At 47.0% G+C, this 19456-nt stretch overlaps 1 protein-coding gene across 1 annotated transcript in view; it reads left to right on the plus strand.

The window, feature by feature from the left end:
• Window positions 1-19456, plus strand: part of LOC134867389 (titin-like) — a 184009-nt gene that overhangs the window by 33705 nt on the left and 130848 nt on the right. Inside the window, 38 exon segments of the mRNA XM_063887927.1 lie at window positions 380-658; window positions 881-1447; window positions 1632-1913; window positions 2426-2704; window positions 2787-3068; window positions 3531-3809; window positions 3896-4183; window positions 4286-4564; window positions 4657-4938; window positions 5249-5527; window positions 5781-6059; window positions 6185-6463; window positions 6554-6841; window positions 6940-7218; window positions 7299-7580; window positions 7667-7942; window positions 8029-8307; window positions 8391-8669; window positions 8774-9061; window positions 9149-9427; window positions 9628-9909; window positions 10661-10939; window positions 11025-11306; window positions 11390-11671; window positions 11757-12044; window positions 12149-12427; window positions 12502-12783; window positions 12873-13151; window positions 13410-13688; window positions 13878-14144; window positions 14248-14544; window positions 14680-14958; window positions 15446-15724; window positions 15807-16100; window positions 16788-17066; window positions 17319-17598; window positions 18061-18356; window positions 18763-19053. Of these exon segments, the coding sequence (XP_063743997.1) occupies window positions 380-658; window positions 881-1447; window positions 1632-1913; window positions 2426-2704; window positions 2787-3068; window positions 3531-3809; window positions 3896-4183; window positions 4286-4564; window positions 4657-4938; window positions 5249-5527; window positions 5781-6059; window positions 6185-6463; window positions 6554-6841; window positions 6940-7218; window positions 7299-7580; window positions 7667-7942; window positions 8029-8307; window positions 8391-8669; window positions 8774-9061; window positions 9149-9427; window positions 9628-9909; window positions 10661-10939; window positions 11025-11306; window positions 11390-11671; window positions 11757-12044; window positions 12149-12427; window positions 12502-12783; window positions 12873-13151; window positions 13410-13688; window positions 13878-14144; window positions 14248-14544; window positions 14680-14958; window positions 15446-15724; window positions 15807-16100; window positions 16788-17066; window positions 17319-17598; window positions 18061-18356; window positions 18763-19053 (10998 nt within the window).

A 19456-nucleotide genomic window follows, 5' to 3' on the forward strand; every position in this document is an offset into this window, starting at 1 on the left:
GTTAATAGTTAAGTCAATTTAAATTTGAATGTTTGAGGTTTTTAGCAGACAGAAGCGACACTTCCATTGCTCCACATGCATATCACCCCACATCCATTCCTTTGTCCTCTTAAGGAATCACCTTTGGCTCCATACCTTAAATCCTCCATCAGTCCTGCTGCCTGGTCCATTCCTCTTTGCATGCTTTCTCTCCTCTTCTAATCACAGTTTCATCACATCTTCAACCCTAATACCATTTTCTCCTCCACGGTCACAGCAGGACCTCCATGTGTTTCACTTGCCATCAAGGTTCACTCCATCCCCACCACCAGTGCAAACTCTCATTTATCTTCCATCTCTCATCCCTGTGTACTCACTGTGTTTTTACTTTCCTTCACAGTGAAGCCTGTGTTCAGGCACAGGATCGCTCCTGTGGAGATCAACACTGACAACATTGCCAAGTTTGAATGTGAAACTGAGGACGCTCCGAATGTGAGCTTCAAGTGGTTCAAAGATGGTCAGCCCATCAAAGAGGGAGATAAATATAGGATTATCAGTCGCTTCAGGACCTCGTCTCTGGAGCTGCTGAGCCCTAGCAGGGACGACAGTGGTCAATACTCCTGCAAGGCGACCAATCAGCATGGCTCTGAGGAGTGCTCCGCCTCCCTCAAAGTGACGGGTAAGAGTGCCGCATGTTTCCTTCTTCGCTGGTTTTGGGTTTGAACTGATTTCTCTTTCCTGCGAGGTTTCATCCGGTGATTCTTTGCTGGTTATAAGCGTTTTCAGTCATGAACAGTTTCTTGTTCTGCTGGTGTGTTTCTGTCTAACTGGCAGGTTTTGGTCCAGAGCCAGGTATAACATGTTGCCACTAATGTCTTTTTGTTTTTCCTAATTCTTATAGAGCAATGCCCCCCGGCCTTTATAAGTAAACCTGACCCTCAGACAGTGTTTGTTGGAAAGAGGGCTCTGATACAGTGTGAGATAACAGGATCTGCTCCACTGAGTGTGGTCTGGCTCAAAGACAGCCAGGCCTTGACCAATGTGCCAACACACTACCAAATGTCTTGTGAAAAGAATAAGCACACTCTTGAAATAACCCGGGTCGAGCCTTCAGACCGGGGGCTTTATGTGTGCCAGCTGTCCAACAATGTTGGGTCAGCTGAGAGCAGCATGGAGCTGCGAGTGGTTGATAAGCCTACCTTTGTGCAGCCTCTGGGCCCTATGGCTGCTGTGGTCGGGGCCCCTCTGCACCTGGAGGCTCAGGTGGACGAGGACACTGGAGTCACGGTGTCCTGGACCAGAGACGGTAGAAAGGTGCACCAGTCTCCAGACTGTAAACTGTCTTTTGAGGATAACACTGTTACTCTTGATATCCTAAAGACCACACTGAGAGATTGTGGGAATTATGTGTGCACAGTGACAAATGAAGCTGGGAGTGCCTCGTGCTCCACCTCAGTGAAAGTCCAAGGTAAGAGCTGTCTAGTTAATGTTCATGATCACTGCAGCATGTCAAGTTATTGCAAATCTGTAGTACTGAAAATTAACAGCATGTATTCTGTCATGTGTTCTATTTTAATGTTTTCCCTCTCTTCTGGGTTGTTATTTTAAATGCCCTCTTCATGCTGGTTCTTTTTCACCACCTGCCTCTGCAGAGCCGCCGGTCTTTGTAAAGAGGCTGGAGGCCAGCTCAGTCTGGAGGCAGGGCAGCGCTGCCCGGCTGCAGTGCTCTGTCAAAGGGTCGCCTGAACTCCACACCTCGTGGTTCTTTAATAACAGCCAGCTGTCTGCGGGCGGCCGATATGAGATCAGTCTGAAGGATGGGGTCACCACTCTTGAGATAAAGGACGTCACGTTGAGTGACAGCGGGAACTTTACCTGCGAGGTGCTCAATGAGTCCGGTTGTGAGAGCTGCAGCACTAAGGTCACAGTGAAAGGTGTGTAGGCTACATTACACAGAACTACAGCTGCTCAGACTAAGGATGTGTTCACTAGCCAGCTTTAATCTGTTTCAGTCTGGTGCATTTCCTCTGGTCCAGTACATTGATCAGTCTCTGGTGCGGACCGAAACAACAAACGCTTCATCTCAGGGGGTGTCTGACCTTTTCCTAAATAAATAAAAATCCACAAAAGAAGTGACATTTATAAAGTGTATGAGATAAATTGGAGTAGCTGGGGCTTTTGCAGACTGGATATAACTGCAAAGTAAAAGTAAAACAAACCCCTGCCAGAAAGATAAACTTCTGATGGTCCGTCTTCAGGCCCGGCTGTTTCTATCATGCCCCTTAGAAAATATCATTTGAACTTCGTCCGCTTTAATTTGCATTTCTTGAAACATAAATAAAAAACAAACAGTAATCAAGTACACACATCACTCTGACTGGGACAAGCCAATAGGACCCAGGCCCTTTAGTGCCTTTAGTCTAACTGAGCCATCTGTCCCCTGTAGAGCCGCCCTCTTTCAGGAAGGAGCCCCCATCTTTAGAGGCGGCCCGAGGGTCTGTAGCAGTGCTGGAGTGTGAGATATCCGGCTCTGCACCATTCGAAGTGTCTTGGAAAAAGAATAACAAGCGCCTGTCGACAGATAAGAAGTACCGGATATTGTCTCAGGGCTCCCTGAGCTCTCTGGAGATCCACTCCTTCGAGAGCGCTGACGCTGGGGAGTATGAGTGTGTGGTCTCTAACGAGGTGGGTTCCATCACCTCCAAGTCCCTGGCTAAACAGAGAGGTTAGTGATGTAGAGAAAGAGAGGACTCTTACCATTGATATGAAGTCTGAGCTGTCGTTAACATCACTCACTGTGATTGCAGAGCCTCCCATGTTCTCTAAGAGGGTTGAGAGTGCTACAGCAGTGTTGGGAAACAAAGTGAAGCTGCAGGGGAACCTCAAAGGCTCCACACCCATCACTGTGAAATGGATGAAAGACTCTGAGCTGCTCAGGGACGACGATCCAACTGTCAAAATGACTTTTGAGAACAACATCGCTTGCATTTCCTTCCCATCCTGTGACATAAAACACGGCGGCAAGTACACTTGCCTTGCTGAAAATGAGGCGGGACAGCAAAAATGTGAAGCTGTGTTAACAATTCAAGGTTAGAGACTCTCTCCCAATAACAAAGAGCTGCAGGACCCTGAAGGCAGCATCCCCCTGGTCCAATGGGATTTCTCCATGTGATTTTGGATTATTGCAGCAACAAACTAACGTTTAGTTCAGCAGGATAGTCTCCTCATGTTTACACTACTTTATGATTTCTAAGTAAAGGCTAACGTTGGGCATGATGATGTGTACTCGTCTTATTTAGACACTTGTTTTTAAATCCACCAGTGGGGTATGTACTGACCTATTTTATGTTGTAGAACACAGCGTTAAACTCTCTTCAGCTCGTGTTAACCTCAGACCTTATTTCAGGATAACAACCAAAAATACATCCAGAGAACCATTGACCTCCAGACCAGGGGACAGCAGGTGGTGATGCTTTCAGGACTCGTTCCTGCAGCTCTCTTTAGGAGTGTTTTGCAGTTGTAGACATTAATAAACCCGTGTTGTGTTATAGAGCCTGCTAGCATCGTAGAGAGAGCGGCCTCCATCAGTGTGAGCGCAGGAGACTCGGCCACACTGGAGTGCACCATCACAGGAAGCTCAGAGCTCAAAGTGAAATGGTTCAAAGACGGCAAGGAAGTGATCAGTGGACGTAAATATAAGTTGAGCGTCAAAGAGAACACTGCCGTTTTAAAGATCCTCTCTGTCGATAAAGGAGACTCTTCAGAGTACAGGATGGAGGTCTCCAACAAAGTCGGCAAAGATGAGTGCAGTTGCTCAGTCACTGTCATAGGTTAGTGAGAGAACCAAATAGTGTTTAATAATAGCCGGAAGAAATGGAGACAGTCAGTCATGTGTTTGATATACTTCCTCTCACAGATCGAGCCGTCCCACCGTCCTTCACCAAGTCTCTGAAGAAGGTGGACGGCAGTGTTGGCAGTAATCTCACCTTGGAGTGCAGAGTTGCTGGATCTCAGCCCATGGTTGTGATGTGGTTCAAAGGCGATAAGGAGATCCACAGCGATGGCAAATATAAGGTTGATTTCACTGAGATTAAAGCCTCAGTGACTATAACGGGCCTGCAGCAGAGCGACGGGGGAGTTTATACCTGCCGGGCTGCTAACGTTGCCGGACAAAAAGAGACCAGCGGTACTCTGTCTATCAAAGGTTAGAGCAGTCACTTTAACATCAGCTTCAACAGGAACAGTTCAGACTATCAGAAGTTATTGAAAGGCTCCGTTTGCTCTGTTTCTTCCCAAATCACTCCAGAACCTCCGGTCTTCACGGTGAGACCTGTGTCCCAAGATGCCTCACCGGGCTCACATGTTGTGATAAAATCAGCCTTTACGGGAACCGCTCCTCTGGTGGTTAAATGGTTTAGAGAGGAGAAAGAGTTGTTCACAGGAGGGAAGTGTCTCATAAAGAAAGACTCCTCTTCCAGCTCGCTGGAGCTTCAGTCTGTGAAACCCAGTGACTCTGCTAAATACACCTGCCAGGTGTCCAATGATGCTGGGAAGGTGGATTGCACCGCAGTCCTCTTTGTGAAAGGTGCTGTTTCATTCTCTCTTCTCTAAAGTGTTGCACTGAACTGTGGTTTTCTTTACCTAACCTCTTGTTTCCATGTAACTGTTGAACTACAGAAGCCCCAACATTTACAATGAAGCTCGAGCCTTCACAGCTGCTGAAAACTGGACAGCCTCTAAAGCTGTCCTGCAAAGTGCAAGGCACGCCTGTTATTAACATCAAATGGCTTAAAAATGGCTCAGAAATCTCTGCAGACCGCAGACACACCATGTCCTTCGAGAGCTCTGTAGCGTCTCTGGAGGTAAAGAGCTCCTCTATGCAGGACAGTGGAGATTATGTGTGCACGGCGTCCAGCGAGGCCGGCAGCGACCAGTGTATCAGCTCAGTCACGGTCCAAGGTTGGTTCAGTTTTCACCCTAGATAGACTTAGTACAGGCTTTAAGTCTGCTCCACATTGTTCTGTTCAGCGCTGCCTACACTGGTAGGACGTGACCTTCCTCTCTACCACTGCAAAGACTCCATTCATCAGAGTATCTAACCAGATCTGAAACAGCTCTAAGAACGCATTACCTTAAAAGCTAACCACGGTGTTTGTAACATGGAGTCTCTGAACAGTTGAATGAATTATGTGGACCAGACTGACACCAGAACCTACCCTTCATTCTTCTGTAGTCTTTAAACTTAACATCTACCATCTTTGTCTTGTAGACCCTCCAGAGTTTGTGAGGTCTTTTGAATCAGCCGAGCTCATAAAGGGAGCCAACATTTTCTTGGAAGGACGTATTTCCGGTTCCCCTCCGTACGAAATAAACTGCTTCCTCAATGAGAAGCTGATCAGAAACGACCAAAGACATAACGTCAGTGTTGAGAGTGACACGGTCACTCTTCACATCTCAAAGTGTGAGATGGCAGACGCCGGCACGTACCGGTGCTCTGTTACTAATGATGTGGGAGAGACTTCCTGTTCTTGTCAGATTTCCCTTAAAGGTTAGTCAACCCATAGTAAAACATACTGACGTCCAAGGTTATGTCTTCACATGGCGCCCAACTGGGTTCTACTTCTGAGCAATTCATCACAAAATGTTTTTTAAGTATCACTTGTGCACAGAGGAGGTTTTCTGCCCTTGTATTTATGTTGCCAGTATAAGGTATATGAAGGAGCTAGACTTGCATGTGGTTCCTGTGTGTTTGTGTTAACCTCCTGCAGCCTACAGTCTGATCTGTGGTCTTCTCCCACTAGAACCCCCCTCATTTATTGAGAGACTAGAGGATATGTCCTGCATGGTGGGCTCTGAGCTCACTATGGAGTGTTTGTTGTCTGGATCACTTCCCATGACTCTCTGCTGGATCAAGGACGATCGTGAGCTCTCAGAAGACGAGCACATTAAGATGTCTTATGAAACTCAAAGAGCCGAGTTGATTTTGAGAAATGCTCAGATATCACACGGCGGGAAGTATGTGTGTCAGGCTCAAAACCGAGCCGGGACTCAGCGATGTGCCGCCGTGCTCGTAGTCACAGGTTTGTAGGATGTTTGTTTTATTGTCTTCACTGCTTCCATGTACAGCTTTCTGTTTCCTCTGTCGCTATAACACCTGTAATTGGTAGCAGCTAACTCCGTGTCGGACCTTTTTTTTAAATCCCAGAGCCAGCAAGTATTTCAGAACATGCAAGCTCCGTCAGTGTAACCCAGGGTGACCCGGCCCGGCTTGAGTGCCGGTTCTCAGGCACTAAGCCGCTCAAGTGCAGGTGGATGAAGGCAGGTCAGGAGCTGACATCAGGCAGGAGATACAGGATTCAGAGCTCAGACTGCAGCTCTGTGCTGTGTTTCAGTAAAACAGAGCTCATTGACAGCGGGGAGTACTGCTTCCAGGTTTCTAACACCTCGGGCTGCAGCTCATGTGAGGCAGTCGTTACTGTCTTAGGTCAGTTTATCCAGAGGTTTTATATCTCTAATGCGTGTATTTCATTTACACAACCAGCTGAACACTGTTTCTGCACTCTACATGTCATAGATCAGATTATTAAACCGTCTTTCACGAGAGAGCTGACGGAGACAGAAGATGTCAGAGGATTGTTCGCTCATCTCGAGTGCTTGGTGTCCGGCTCGCTGCCGATGACCATACAGTGGTTCAGAGATGAGAAGGAGATCCACTCGGATGATAAATACAAATGCACTTTCTTTGAAAATGTTGCTTTCCTGAAAATCAGTCGTCTGGACAGTAAAGACAGCGGCAAATATACTTGCATGGCTTCAAACAAGGCGGGATCTGAGCGCTGCTCCGGGGCAGTGGTAGTCAAAGGTTAGACTTTATCACATCCTCACAGCTCTGTACCAGGGTAAGGTTCCCATTGCATATGTAGTTTTGCATGTTATAACAGAACTGTTATCCACCAACAGAACCACCACGCATCCTTGAAAAGCCCGAGTCCATGAGTGTTTTGCCGGGGTCAAATGTACGGTTTCATGTGGGCGTCACTGGCACATTGCCGCTGACGATCAGATGGTTTACAAACAGGAAGGAGATTTTATCCAGTGCTGATCGCTCTGTGGTCCATCACACCTCCTCCAGCTCGCTGGAGTTTTCCTCTGCTAAAACCTGTGACTCTGGAGAGTATGTCTGTGAGATCCAGAACGCTGTGGGCTCCACTTCCTGTCAGGCAACGCTCTATGTGAAAGGTTAATATTAGTCTATTTATCACTTTCATTTACTTTGTTCAGACCACAATGTTCAATTACTTCTACGTGTATTCTTCCAGAACCGCCCTTTTTCATTGACAAACCGGAGGGTGTGTCAGTTGTCAGAGTGGGAGGCAGTAAGGTGTTTGAGTGTACGGTGGGGGGATCTCCTCAGATCTCTGTGCACTGGTTCAGAGACGGAGCTGAGATCCACCAGAGCAGCAAACGCAAGACAGCATTTAAACACTTTGTAGCTACATTAGAGATCAGCGAAGTAAGTGAGCACGATGGCGGGACATACTTCTGTGAAGCCTCCAATGAGGCTGGTACAGAGAGCTGCCGTGTGGAGCTGGAAGTGAGAGGTTGGTTTCCTTCATGTTAGAGATGAATCCTTCTTCATTGAATCAAACCACAGCCTGCTTCAGGTCCTTTGCTTTCTTTGTTTCAGAGCTTCCTCGGTTTACTGAAGAGCTGGCGTCTCTGGAAGTTGTTAAAGGTTCCCCAGCTCTGTTTGCATGCAAAGGGGCCAGAAGTGCTCCGTTTAAGGTCACATGGTTCAGAGATAAACAGCCAATCAAATCCAGTAAAAAGTTTATTATCGCTGATGGGGAAAATTTGAGCTTGCAAATCCAGGACTGTAATGCTGGGGATGCTGGGACGTATCAGTGCATGGTAGCCAACGAGATTGGCAGTTGTTCCAGCTTCGCAGCGTTATCTCTGAAAGGTTGGTTTTACATAACTCTAGCATTTATTAGGTTTACACCTCTGTAGATGTTCTGTTAACACAACGACATCTTTCCTTTGCATTAGTCCCTCCAACATTTGTGAAAAAGATAGAGAACTTATCCAGTGATCTGGGAGAAGTCGCGGTGTTTCGCTGCACAGTGGAAGGCTCTCAGCCTCTCTGTGTACAATGGCTAAAAGACGGGAACTGGATCCCCGAGGGTCCACAGATTGAGAGATTGTTTGAGAACAAAGAGGCCATCCTCAGGATCCCCTCCTGTGAGGCGACTCACAGCGGGGGGTACACCTGCCAGCTGGTGAACGACGCCGGGCAGGACACATGCTTTGCTTCCCTGCTCGTGCAAGGTACTGCTGCTTCATGCATAACATTACAGGTACCTTTTTAATGCTAATACAAGTGCACTCATCTCTTTGTCCCGGTGTTGTAGAACCACCGACCATCCAAGAGATGCCAGAGGTAGTCAAAGTGACATGTGGAGACCCGGTTAGTCTGGAGTGCATGGTAGCAGGAACTCCTCAGATCAGGTTGAGGTGGACTAAAGATGGCAGAGAGCTCCAGTCCAGCAGGAATCTCCACCTCAGCTACAAGAACAACCTCAGCAGTGTTAGCATAAAGTCCTCTGAGCTGAAGGACGTGGGGGAGTATGTGCTGCAGGCCTCAAACTCTGTCGGGACCTGCAGTTGTAAAGTCTTGCTGCTGGTTTTAGGTTTGTAAAGATACTCCACAGCTCCTGTTAGGATCAGATTCTCTCTCTGACTCAAATTACCTTCGAATTATCTTGTAATTATCTTTTAATTTCACTCTGAACAGAAAAGGTAATCCCTGCGACGTTCGTAAGGGAGTTAAAAAACACTCAAGCGATCATGGGTTCAGTGGTTACCTTGCAGTGCAAAGCTGTCGGGTCTCTTCCGATATCTGTTGAATGGAGCAAAGGGAAAGAAAGCATCACAAAGAGCTCCAAATACAAACTCCTGCATGTTGGAAACACTGTGTCTCTGGAATTCAGAATAAGCGGCAGCGCTGACACGGGACAATATTCTTGTAAAGTGATGAACGCAGTAGGCAGCTGTGTGTGCAGCGCAGTCCTCACCGCTAAAGGTTAGCATTCAAACGTCCACTTCTACAATGATGTACTCCAAGGCTGTTAGTCCTGGGTGGTAATCATTTTTTCTGTGTGGGTTTTAGTGCCACCGAGGTTTGTAGCTGAGCTCGAGTCTCAGGCTGTTACTCAGAAGTCCACGGTACTCTTCAGATGTGTCTTTGAAGGAACTTCTCCGTTTACAGTCAAATGGTTCAAGGATGACCTCGAGCTCATCCACGGGCTGTCGTGTTCGGTCAGCCGGGAGGAATATTCCTCGTCCGTAGAGCTCCCCGTCGTCGGGATGCAGCAGTCTGGGATTTACTTGTGTCAAGTTAGCAACGCAGCGGGCGTGGTGGAAACTGCAGCGGAGTTGTTGGTCAAAGGTTGGACTGTTTTCTTTTTTATCGCCGACCATCATCCCTCCCATTAACTCCATCTTTTTTTCTAGAATTTTGAAGAGATCCATGTTACCATCTCTTTCCTCACCAGGAGAATCTGTGTTGTGTTCAGTCACCTCCCTCCATCCGCACCATTGGTTCCCTCACGCTGATGATAGTAATGTGATCTTTTTTTGACTTTGCAGAACCCCCTCAGTTCGTCCTGAAACTCCCTCCCACGACCTTTGTGAAGCAGTGTGAGGGATACCGTTTCGAATGCAAGGCCACCGCTTCACGCTCCCTGAAAATGTGCTGGTACAAAAATGACCAAAAGATAACAGACGGAGACAACTTTAAAACTATGTTTGTGGACTCGACTGCGTACCTCCAGCTGAGCAGCACCAGGTTTGCGGATAAAGGCGTCTTCACCTGTGAGGCTCACAACGATGCTGGCAGTGTGAGCTGCAGCACCGTGCTCACAGTTCAAGGTCAGCTATCCAGCCGGTGTTTCTGCTACACGTTGGTTGGATTTGGTCCCTCTAAACTTATGTGGCATGAAAATATGGAATGAACATTCCCCATGATGCAGATTTTAATATTACGTCTTGGGTTTTTCCTTCTTTGTGAGTGTTTTTGGAGACTTCAGCATGATACAAACCCTCCCGGTTTCAGTGGGAGATTGTTTTCTTCCAGTGTGTTTGGACCGCATGGGTGTTTCCTCCTTTTTTAGGCATGTTGTTCCGTATTTGTGGAATGACCTCCAGAAGACTTTGGTTTTTCCATCTCAAAGCTGGAGTGCAGAACTGTTGTTTGCTCTCTGGCACTGAGAGTAATTACCTATTGGAGAACACATGGAGCTCTCTGGAGCAGATGTTCAGATAAGTAAAGAACTCAGCGTTCAGACGATGGATTCAAGTTAAACTGAGATGCACGGTATGACTTGAAGAAAGTGTCGCCACCACATCTGCGTCATACTGAGAAACACTCAGTGGTTTCCTGTGATAATCTTCATCAGCATTTCGCGAACTTGTTTTCCTCCAAATGAACGGATGTAGATTTATTTGTAAAGTCCTGCGCTCCAGCTTCAATTCTTGATTTTCTCACTAATGAACTTCCTGTTGACGTCAGGATGGATTTCCCTAGCATGGAATGAATATGAGCATGACCCTCAACCAGAAATGATGTCCTATGGATTTGCCTGCCTGCGGTTTATTAATATATCTCTTAAATATTTTCCAGAGTCCCCATCCTTTATTAAAACTCCCAGTCCCGTTGAGGGCGTTAAAGGGAAAGAGGCTAGCCTGCGCTGTGAGGTGTACGGCACTCCGCCTTTCATGGTTAACTGGTACAAAGACAAAAGGCCATTGAAGGAGAGCAGGAAGTATAAGATGGTCAGTGAAGGCAGCTCAGCCGCGCTCCACATTATGAAACTGGAGCAGGAGGACGCCGGTCTCTACGAGTGCCGAGTGTCCAACAATGTAGAAAGTGCAACCTGTCACACTACCGTTAACCTGAGAGGTCAGTACATAGTCAAGGGTATTTTCTTTAGCAACTAGTCTTAGCGATAACCTCCCCTCACCTTTATCTCTCCATCACTTCTCAGAAAAGCCAACCTTTGTCAAGAAACTGGTGGACCAGACTCTGAGCGTCGGTCATCAGCTGACTCTGACCGCCACGGTAAGAGGCTCTGAGGCTGTGACCGTGTCCTGGGTGCAGGACAAGGATCACGTCCTCAGAGACGGTGACAACAGGAAAATCACCTTTGAGAACAATGTGGTTACCCTTGTGGTGCCTAAAGCTGACTCCACCACCGGCGGCAAATACACCTGCCGGCTGACCAGCGAGTCTGGAGTTGTGGAGTCCGTCTCCCAAGTGACCGTTCTAGGTTGGTAGACCTCCTTAAGACTTTAGTACATTACTGCCAGGGGAGGATTCGTTTAGAATAATATCTTCTTCCCTGATTTCTAGAACCCGCTTCTATTGTGGATAGCCCCGCGTCCCTGAACGTGAAGTCAGGAGAAAACGTCTCTCTTGAGGTCACAGTGTCTGGCTCTCCAGAGCTGAAAGTTAAGTGGTTCAAAGATAACAAAGCACTGTCTGCTGGCGCCAAGTACCAGACGTCCTTCACAAAGAAGATGTCCGTCCTGAAGATCCGCTCTGCTGATAAAGCAGACGCCGGAGAGTACAAGCTAGAGATTACCAACAACGGTGGTACCGCTCTTGCAAAACTAAACTCTCCGTCTCAGGTTGGTCAGGTTTCTGGATTTACTTTTTGATCTTTTGAACAAAAGTTAGCTCCGAACTGATTTATAACTCGTTGTTTTTTTGACAATAGATAAGTTGATTCCCCCGAGCTTCATCAGGAAGCTGAGAGACACCCAGCTTGTTGTTGGTAAGTCCGGCGAGATGGACTGTAAGGTCGCTGGCTCTGCTCCTTTAACCACTTTCTGGTTCCACAACGACCAGGAGATCAAGGGCGGGCCAAACTATGACATTAGCTGCACCGATAATACCTGCAAACTGAGAGTCGCGACAATTTGCATGTCTGACTCTGGAAAGTACACGTGCAAAGCTGTAAATGCCGCAGGAGCCAGTGAGACCACTGCTTCCATGAATGTGACAGGTCAGTAGGCGTGAATAAAGTCTAGTAAATTCCCTAACGCAGGATCGACATGTTACAGACAGTTATTTAATATCTTCCAACTCATATTTTTATTTGAAACCCAGAACCTCCATCTTTTGTGGAAACACCGGAATCAAAGGAAACAATGCCCGGCAAAAACGTGTCTTTCTTGGCTAAAGTGAAAGGCAGTGCCCCCCTGAAGGTGAAATGGTTCAGGGGAGCCAAGGAGATGCAGCATGGCCGGGGCTGCGAGGTCGCTCTGAAGGATGGGGTCGCCACCTTGGTGCTCCAAAAGGTGGATAAGTTACATGCAGGAGAGTACACCTGCCAGATCATTAACAACGCAGGGAAGGAGAGCTGCCCTGTGAACCTGTTTGTGAAAGGTTTGTTAGCATTATCCTTTTTAACCACTTCTGAGTGCGTTTCGTGTTACTGACGATGAAATTACCTCTCTCAGAACCAGTACATTTTGTGAAGAAACTGAGGGACGTTTCCTCTGAGATGGGGAAGCCACTGTTGCTTGAGGTCACATTCGCTGGCACTCCCAGAACCAATGTGACGTGGAAGAAGGACGGTAAACTCATATGGGCCTCGTATCAGTACAATGTGACCACCACAGACACCTCCTGCATCCTGGAGGTCCTTAACGCAGACAGGAAAGAGGCCACCGGTAGATACTCTTGCAAAGTAGATAACGGAGTTGGAAGTGACAGATGCGACGCACAGATTTCAATTCTAGGTAAAATTATTAAGCAGCATGAAGGGATAATGCATTCAGTCAATCATTCATTCTTTCCTGTGTTCATAAATCACCATCTTCTGCTTCAGAGCGACCGTACTTTGTTGAAAAGATGGAGCCAGTTGAGGTAACTCTGGACCAAGCAGTTACCTTGAAATGCCGTGTTTTAGGAACTCCTGACATCTCCGTAGTTTGGTTTAGAGCTGGAGGAAAGCTCCGCAAATCCAACACCTGCTCCATGGAGTTCGCTGAAGGTGTTGCCACTTTGAAACTGACCAAAACGACTAAGTTCGATAACGGTGAATACATCTGCACGGCAGAGAACCGGATTGGATCGGCCTCTGCCAGCTGTACCGTGACAGTGTCAGGTGAAGCTCATTTTATATACTTCTATCCTGCTGTGACTTGTTCAGAGACAGTGTTAAGGGTTGCTCTCACTTATAGTTTTCCTAACTTGGATATTGTAATGCTTTCTCTAGTTAAAAACTCTTGGGTAAATACTAATTTCTTTGAGTAGTTTTCAGACTGTTCTGATCCATAAAAGCATAATCACCTTAGACTTAGAATGTAAATGCATGGCAAAATAACAATGGGCACATGTCTAACAGCAGCCTTGCTTCTCTCAGAACCGGTGCGCTTTATCAAGAAACTGGAAGACACTACTTTCATAGTGGGTAAGCCTTTGACTCTAGTGTGCACATACGCCGGCAGCCAGAGGGTCTACGTTACCTGGAAGAAGGATGGCAAGATGATCTGGGCGTCTTATCAGTATAACGTTAGGACTACTGATTCAGTGTGCTTCCTGGACATCCTCAACAGCGACCGCCAAGAGGCAGCCGGGACTTACACTTGCGAAATTTCCAACAAAGCAGGAACGGACGTCTGCCATGCTTGCGTCACCCTAGGTAAAGTCAACAACTCTTAACACACCACCTGCTTTCGGTTCATCTATTAAATGTGTCAGCGTCTTGTATAGTGCAGTACAGCGGTTTGTGGTCTTTGAGGAGGGATAAATAAAGTTTAGACCACCATCTGCCTGCTTGCATAACATACTGTGGGCTTCATGCAACTAACCCAACCATTACTCCTCTCAGAGCCCCCTTGCTTCAAAACAAAGCTGGAAGACAGTTGTTTCAGACTCGGTGAACCTTTGAGCCTCAAGTGCACGTACACCGGGAGCCAGAGGATGACCATGACCTGGAAGAAAGACGGTAAACTCATCTGGGCTTCGTACAAGTACAACGTTAAGACCACCAAAGACACCTGCGTCCTGGAGGTCCTCAACAGTGACCGTGAAGAGGCCGTAGGAAAATACACGTGTGAACTCTCTAACGCCGCAGGAACCGATATCTGCCATGCCAATGTCAAACTAGGTAAAAGACCTGAGCACCTCTCCTCATTACAGCGATGTTTATCCTCAAGGTATATCATGTGATCTTTCATTTTCTAACACTAACACAACACTGCTAATTGATTTCTTAGAGCCTGTTAGCTTTGTGAGAAAACTGAGGAACACCTTCTATAAAGTGGGTAAGCCTCTGACGCTAGAGTGCACGTTCACCGGCAGCCAGAGGATTTACGTGACCTGGATGAAGGACGGCAAACTCATCTGGGCGTCGTACCAATACAACGTCAAAACCACCAAATTCTCCAGCAGCCTAGAGGTGCTGAACAGCGACCGCCGAGAGGCCGCTGGGAAATACTCGTGCGAGATTTCCAACTCAGAGGGCACTGCTATCTGCCATGCTATGGTTAAGATAGGTAAAGCCTCTGACAACCAAGTCAATTTTAAATTTAGAGATGGTATATTTAAGCAAGTTCTCTTTGACTTAAACATGCATTTGCTTGCTGTAACATACACAACCCTGCCACTAACATGCCTGTTGCCTCCTATAGAACCTGTGCACTTTATTAAAGAGCTGGAAGACACCACATACAGACTCGGCCGGCCCTTGTCACTGTACTGCGCGTACAGTGCCAGCCCTCCGGTCAACGTGAGCTGGAGAAAGGATGGAAAACCTGTCTGGGCCTGCTACAAGTACAATGTAAAGACCATGGATAACTCCTGTGTTCTGGAGGTCCTCAACAGTGACCGGATCGAGGCCGTGGGGAAATACTCCTGCGAGATTACGAACTCTGAGAACAGCGCCATCTGTTACGCACAGGTCACACTAGGTAACTCAGGGCGAGTAAAAGTGAGGGCTCATTGTTCGGGGTTTTTGGTTTCCTAACAAAGCGTTTATTCATCGGGAACGGAAACACATTTAATGACATAAAGCATCTTTGGTTTGCATTATTTAACTAGTCAATTAATATTATCCACAGTAAAACAAACACTATATACATTTATGTTTGAAAGTTTAATATGAGTTGATTATTAATTTCAGGTTATGGAAACATGAATTATCTCTTTATTATACACAGGGTAGCAAAACTAGTGTGATGTTTAAAGTATGAGGATCGGGAGGTACACAGGTACATTGTTGATACATGAAAAAATGTAACATCTGGAAACTTTGACGAAATCATCAGTGAAACAACATCAAGAAACTCTGAGTTCATCAGTCTATTTGTTGTTGAGCATTGAGCCGCACTTGTACTTTTAACAGCTAACTTTATATATCTCACTCAGTAGCTGACTAACCGCTGCCATCTCTCTTAGAACCGATGCGCTTCCTGAAACCGCTGCAGGACATGAGCTTTAGGGTGGGCGAGCCTCTGAAGCTCCAGGTCACGTTCACGGGCAGCCAGCTTGTGTACGTTAACTGGAGAAAAGATGGCAAACCCATCTGGGCTTCTTACAAGTACAACGTCAAGACTACAGACCGCTGCTGTGTGTTAGAGGTCCTGAACAGTGACAGAGAGGAGGCTGCTGGGAGATATTCCTGTGAAATATCCAATGCCAGCAGCTCCGCTATCTGCCACGCCCAAATCAGACTAGGTAACATGTTAACACTGTCTCTCACTGATTAGCTCTTAGCTCCGACTACAAGACCTCACTAACCCAGTATTGCTTCTCTCAGAACCTGTGCACTTTGTGAAAAAGCTCCAGGACACTTCCTACCGCCTGGGCGAACCACTGCATCTGACGTGCACGTACAGTGGCAGTCAGCGAATGCACGTGAGCTGGACCAAGGACGGGAAGATAATCTGGGCTTCGTACAAGTACAACGTGAAGACCCAAAACTCCTCCTGCACGCTGGAGGTCCTCAACAGTGACCGAGAGGAAGCCGCAGGGCTGTATTGTTGTCAGATCTCTAACGCCGAGGGTTCGGCCAGCTGCGATGCTTATGTCGTGCTTAAAACCTCCAAGAAAGGTATAACCACTCACAGTAGCACTAAACAGTTGCTTATACGTGTCTGTAAGAAGCAGAATCTCATCGTACTCCCAGACCGTTTTCATGCACATGTTCTCAAAGAGGGTGTCCTTTCTCAAGAGCTGGAACAAGCCTCTTTCTGTGGTCCAACGCTTGAGTTCTGATAATACTTCATTGCTTGTCTTTATTTAAGTCGATTTTTTCACATATTTATCACCAAGTAAAGTCCAAAAGTAGCCAGATGTTTAGGCTGTGTGCACATGTTCCACGCGGACCCAGTCGGTAATAGCATTTACTTCATGCAGATGTTAAGTGGCACCTATAGCGTGAGTTGATTGCGCTAGCTGCATGTACTCTTTTGGCAATAGATAGATATTTAAATTAAAATCTCTGACGTTAACACTTAACGATATTTCGAAGTTGAACAAAGCATTTGTTCTCTTAATTAAATATGGACCTGACAAGTTCAATATAAACACCAAATGGAGACGATGAGGCTTTGACTGTAGTCAGGGAGACGAAAGGACCCTCACATTGTGGTGGACGGGAGTACGCTGAGACTCTGCAATCCACTGCACATCTGAATTAAGCCTATTTGAATCCCATCAGTTGATCATAAATCTGGATTCTTTCTTGCTTCTGCTTGCTCTCACCTTCACATCTAATCACCGTCACTGATTCTCACAGAGCCGGCCCGCTTCATCAGGAAGCTGGAAAACACCACGTTCAAGGTCGGCGAGCCCCTGTCGCTCAGAGTAGCATTCACTGGAAGCCAAAGACTGTGTGTGAGCTGGAAGAAAGACGGGGGGGTGATCTGGGCTTCCTATAAGTACAATGTGAAGACCAGCGACAGTAGCTGTGTGCTGGATGTCCTCAACAGTGACCGAGAAGAGGCTTCTGGGAGATATACTTGCGAAATTTCCAACACCCAAGGCTCTGATACCTGCCATGCTCATGTCAAACTAGGTAACGCTAAGCACCGGCACCCTGCTTGCAGTTCTTGCATGAAGTGAATAACACCTCCAGGTAACCACTCACATATGCCTGAGAGCTTTATTGCTTTACGTACAGGTAAACGTCCCGGCATTCACATAGCCTCTCTTTTTACGCATGAGAACATCCACGGATTCCTTCGGATACTGCGCAGAAACATAGCATGTGGTCCTCCGCATGTTCATCTCTGGTTTCTCTGACTGACTTCCACATTGCTTCTCTCAGAGCCTGTACGCTTTGTGAAGAAGCTGGCGGACGTGACCCACCAGCTGGGTAAGCCTCTGAGGCTGCAGTGCACATACTCTGGCAGCCAGAGGGTCTACGTTACGTGGAAGAAGGATGACAAGCTGATCTGGGCTTCTTACCTATACAACATCAAAACCACCGGCTCCACCTGCACTCTGGAGGTCCTCAACAGTGACAGGGCCGCCTCTGCCGGAAAATACACCTGTGAAATTTCCAATGCCGAAGGAAGTGACACCTGTCACGCTCACGTTAAAATAGGTAACGCCGTTACCAACATCTCCCCCATGTGGTTCCAGTCACTAACCCTAACGTCCGGTGTAGTTCTCGTTTCCCTTCGTTTGTCTTCGTTGGTAACACGAAGGGGATTTGATGACATCTCAAAAGTCCTGGGTTACGCTGTCGGTGTGTTCATGGTTAACTGGTGATTGTTGGTTTGGACAGATATAGGTTATATTTAAGGTGTGAAAGGTCCTTCGGAGCATGTTTTCAACACTTGTGGTCATATGAATATTTGCTTGCTCTAAATAGGGATTTCAGTCCTGGTGATATTTCTGTATTTGCTCGCTTTTATGTTGCAGGTTGTTTTACGTTGTCCTGTTGGCTCTCTGTTTCCCCTGTGTTCTGTAAAGGCCCGGTGGCCTCTGATGATACTCTGATGAGAATTCCGAATACCCTTCCCACTGTCACAACATGGCCTGACTTTCTTTCCTCTGTCCCCGATAACAGAACGCAAAGTCCCTCCCAACTTCACCAAGAGGCCCTCGGAGTCCATGATGGATTCTGTGAGTAAGACGGTGAATATGGAGGCTCGTGTGTCCGGCTCGCAGCCGCTGAGCATCACCTGGTACAAAGACAACAACCAGATCTACGGCTCCGAGAAATACGCCTTAAGCTTAGAGAACAATGTGGCTGTTCTGTCTGTCAGAGACTCCACCAGCTCTGACAGCGGTGTGTTCACCTGCGAGGCGTCCAACGAGGCCGGCAAGGTTTCCTGTCGGGTGACTCTGAACATCACAGGTATGCTGGTTTATACATTTCTTTAGTCTACTAATGATTGGCTGTAGGGTGTTTCTCTGAGAGTGAAATCCTCTTCAGGTAAATAAAGTGAGGACACTGAAGTATCCATGTTTGTTGTTTGGCCACCATTTTCACAAAAGCTTTTTGTGCGGGGAAAATAAACTCGTTTGAATGCAAATGCCTAGCTTGGTTGCTTACAGTCGGTCATCCACATTCAGATCTTGCTGCATCTCTTCAGCAGCTGAAGTGCGTCTCTGACAGGGGTGTAGTTGGGTTCATTTCAGGTTTGAGTAAATGAGGACTGAAACACAAAGACTGCCTGGTCTGGTTTCTGCAACAGAGGCTCCTTTACTGGTCGTGTTACAGTTTTAAACCAGGTATTTCTCCTTCCACGTCCCTCCTCCAGAAACTGGCCAGGCTCCGAAGTTCGACGCCCCTCTGGAGCCGGTGACGGTAAACGAGGGTGAGAAGCTGGGCCTGAAGTGTCATGTGACCGGCTCCCCTCCCCTGAACATCCAGTGGATGAAGGACAGGAGGGAGCTGAAGTCCAGCGGGAACACCCGCATCACGTTTGTTGGCGGTTCGGCCTGTCTGGAGGTCAGCCCGGTATCAAAGAGCGACGCCGGGGATTACCTCTGCAAGGCCTCCAACGCTACCGGCAGCAACTTCTGCAAGTCTAGGGTCACTGTGAGAGGTAGCCTGCCTTTTTATTCTGTAAAACTACAACAAACCTTCCCACTTTTGGTCCTTTTCTTTCAGCCAACTGGGATACTTTTAGAATCAGCTCAGAATCAGAAATCCTTTATTAGTCCCACAGCTGGGAATTTTACATTTGTTACAGCAAACGTTGTATAGACTCATAAGAAGCAAAGCAGGTTAAAAAAAGGCACTACATGATTTATATGATCAAACAGGCAGACATGGGTTCTGGTGCTTTGTGATAATTAACGTCAGAGATATGGATTATGAACAGTGCAGTCCTTGTGTTTTAGCAAATGTAATTTAGTTTATTAGATTTGGGGATTAGCTTCTTTTTCCTTTTCAGTGGATTGCTTGATCAGCTTTCTGATAATAGCTAAGTTTACATCTGTTCAGAAAGT

Source organism: Eleginops maclovinus, chromosome 7, assembly GCF_036324505.1.
Source record: "Eleginops maclovinus isolate JMC-PN-2008 ecotype Puerto Natales chromosome 7, JC_Emac_rtc_rv5, whole genome shotgun sequence".
Taxonomy (NCBI): domain Eukaryota; kingdom Metazoa; phylum Chordata; class Actinopteri; order Perciformes; family Eleginopidae; genus Eleginops; species Eleginops maclovinus.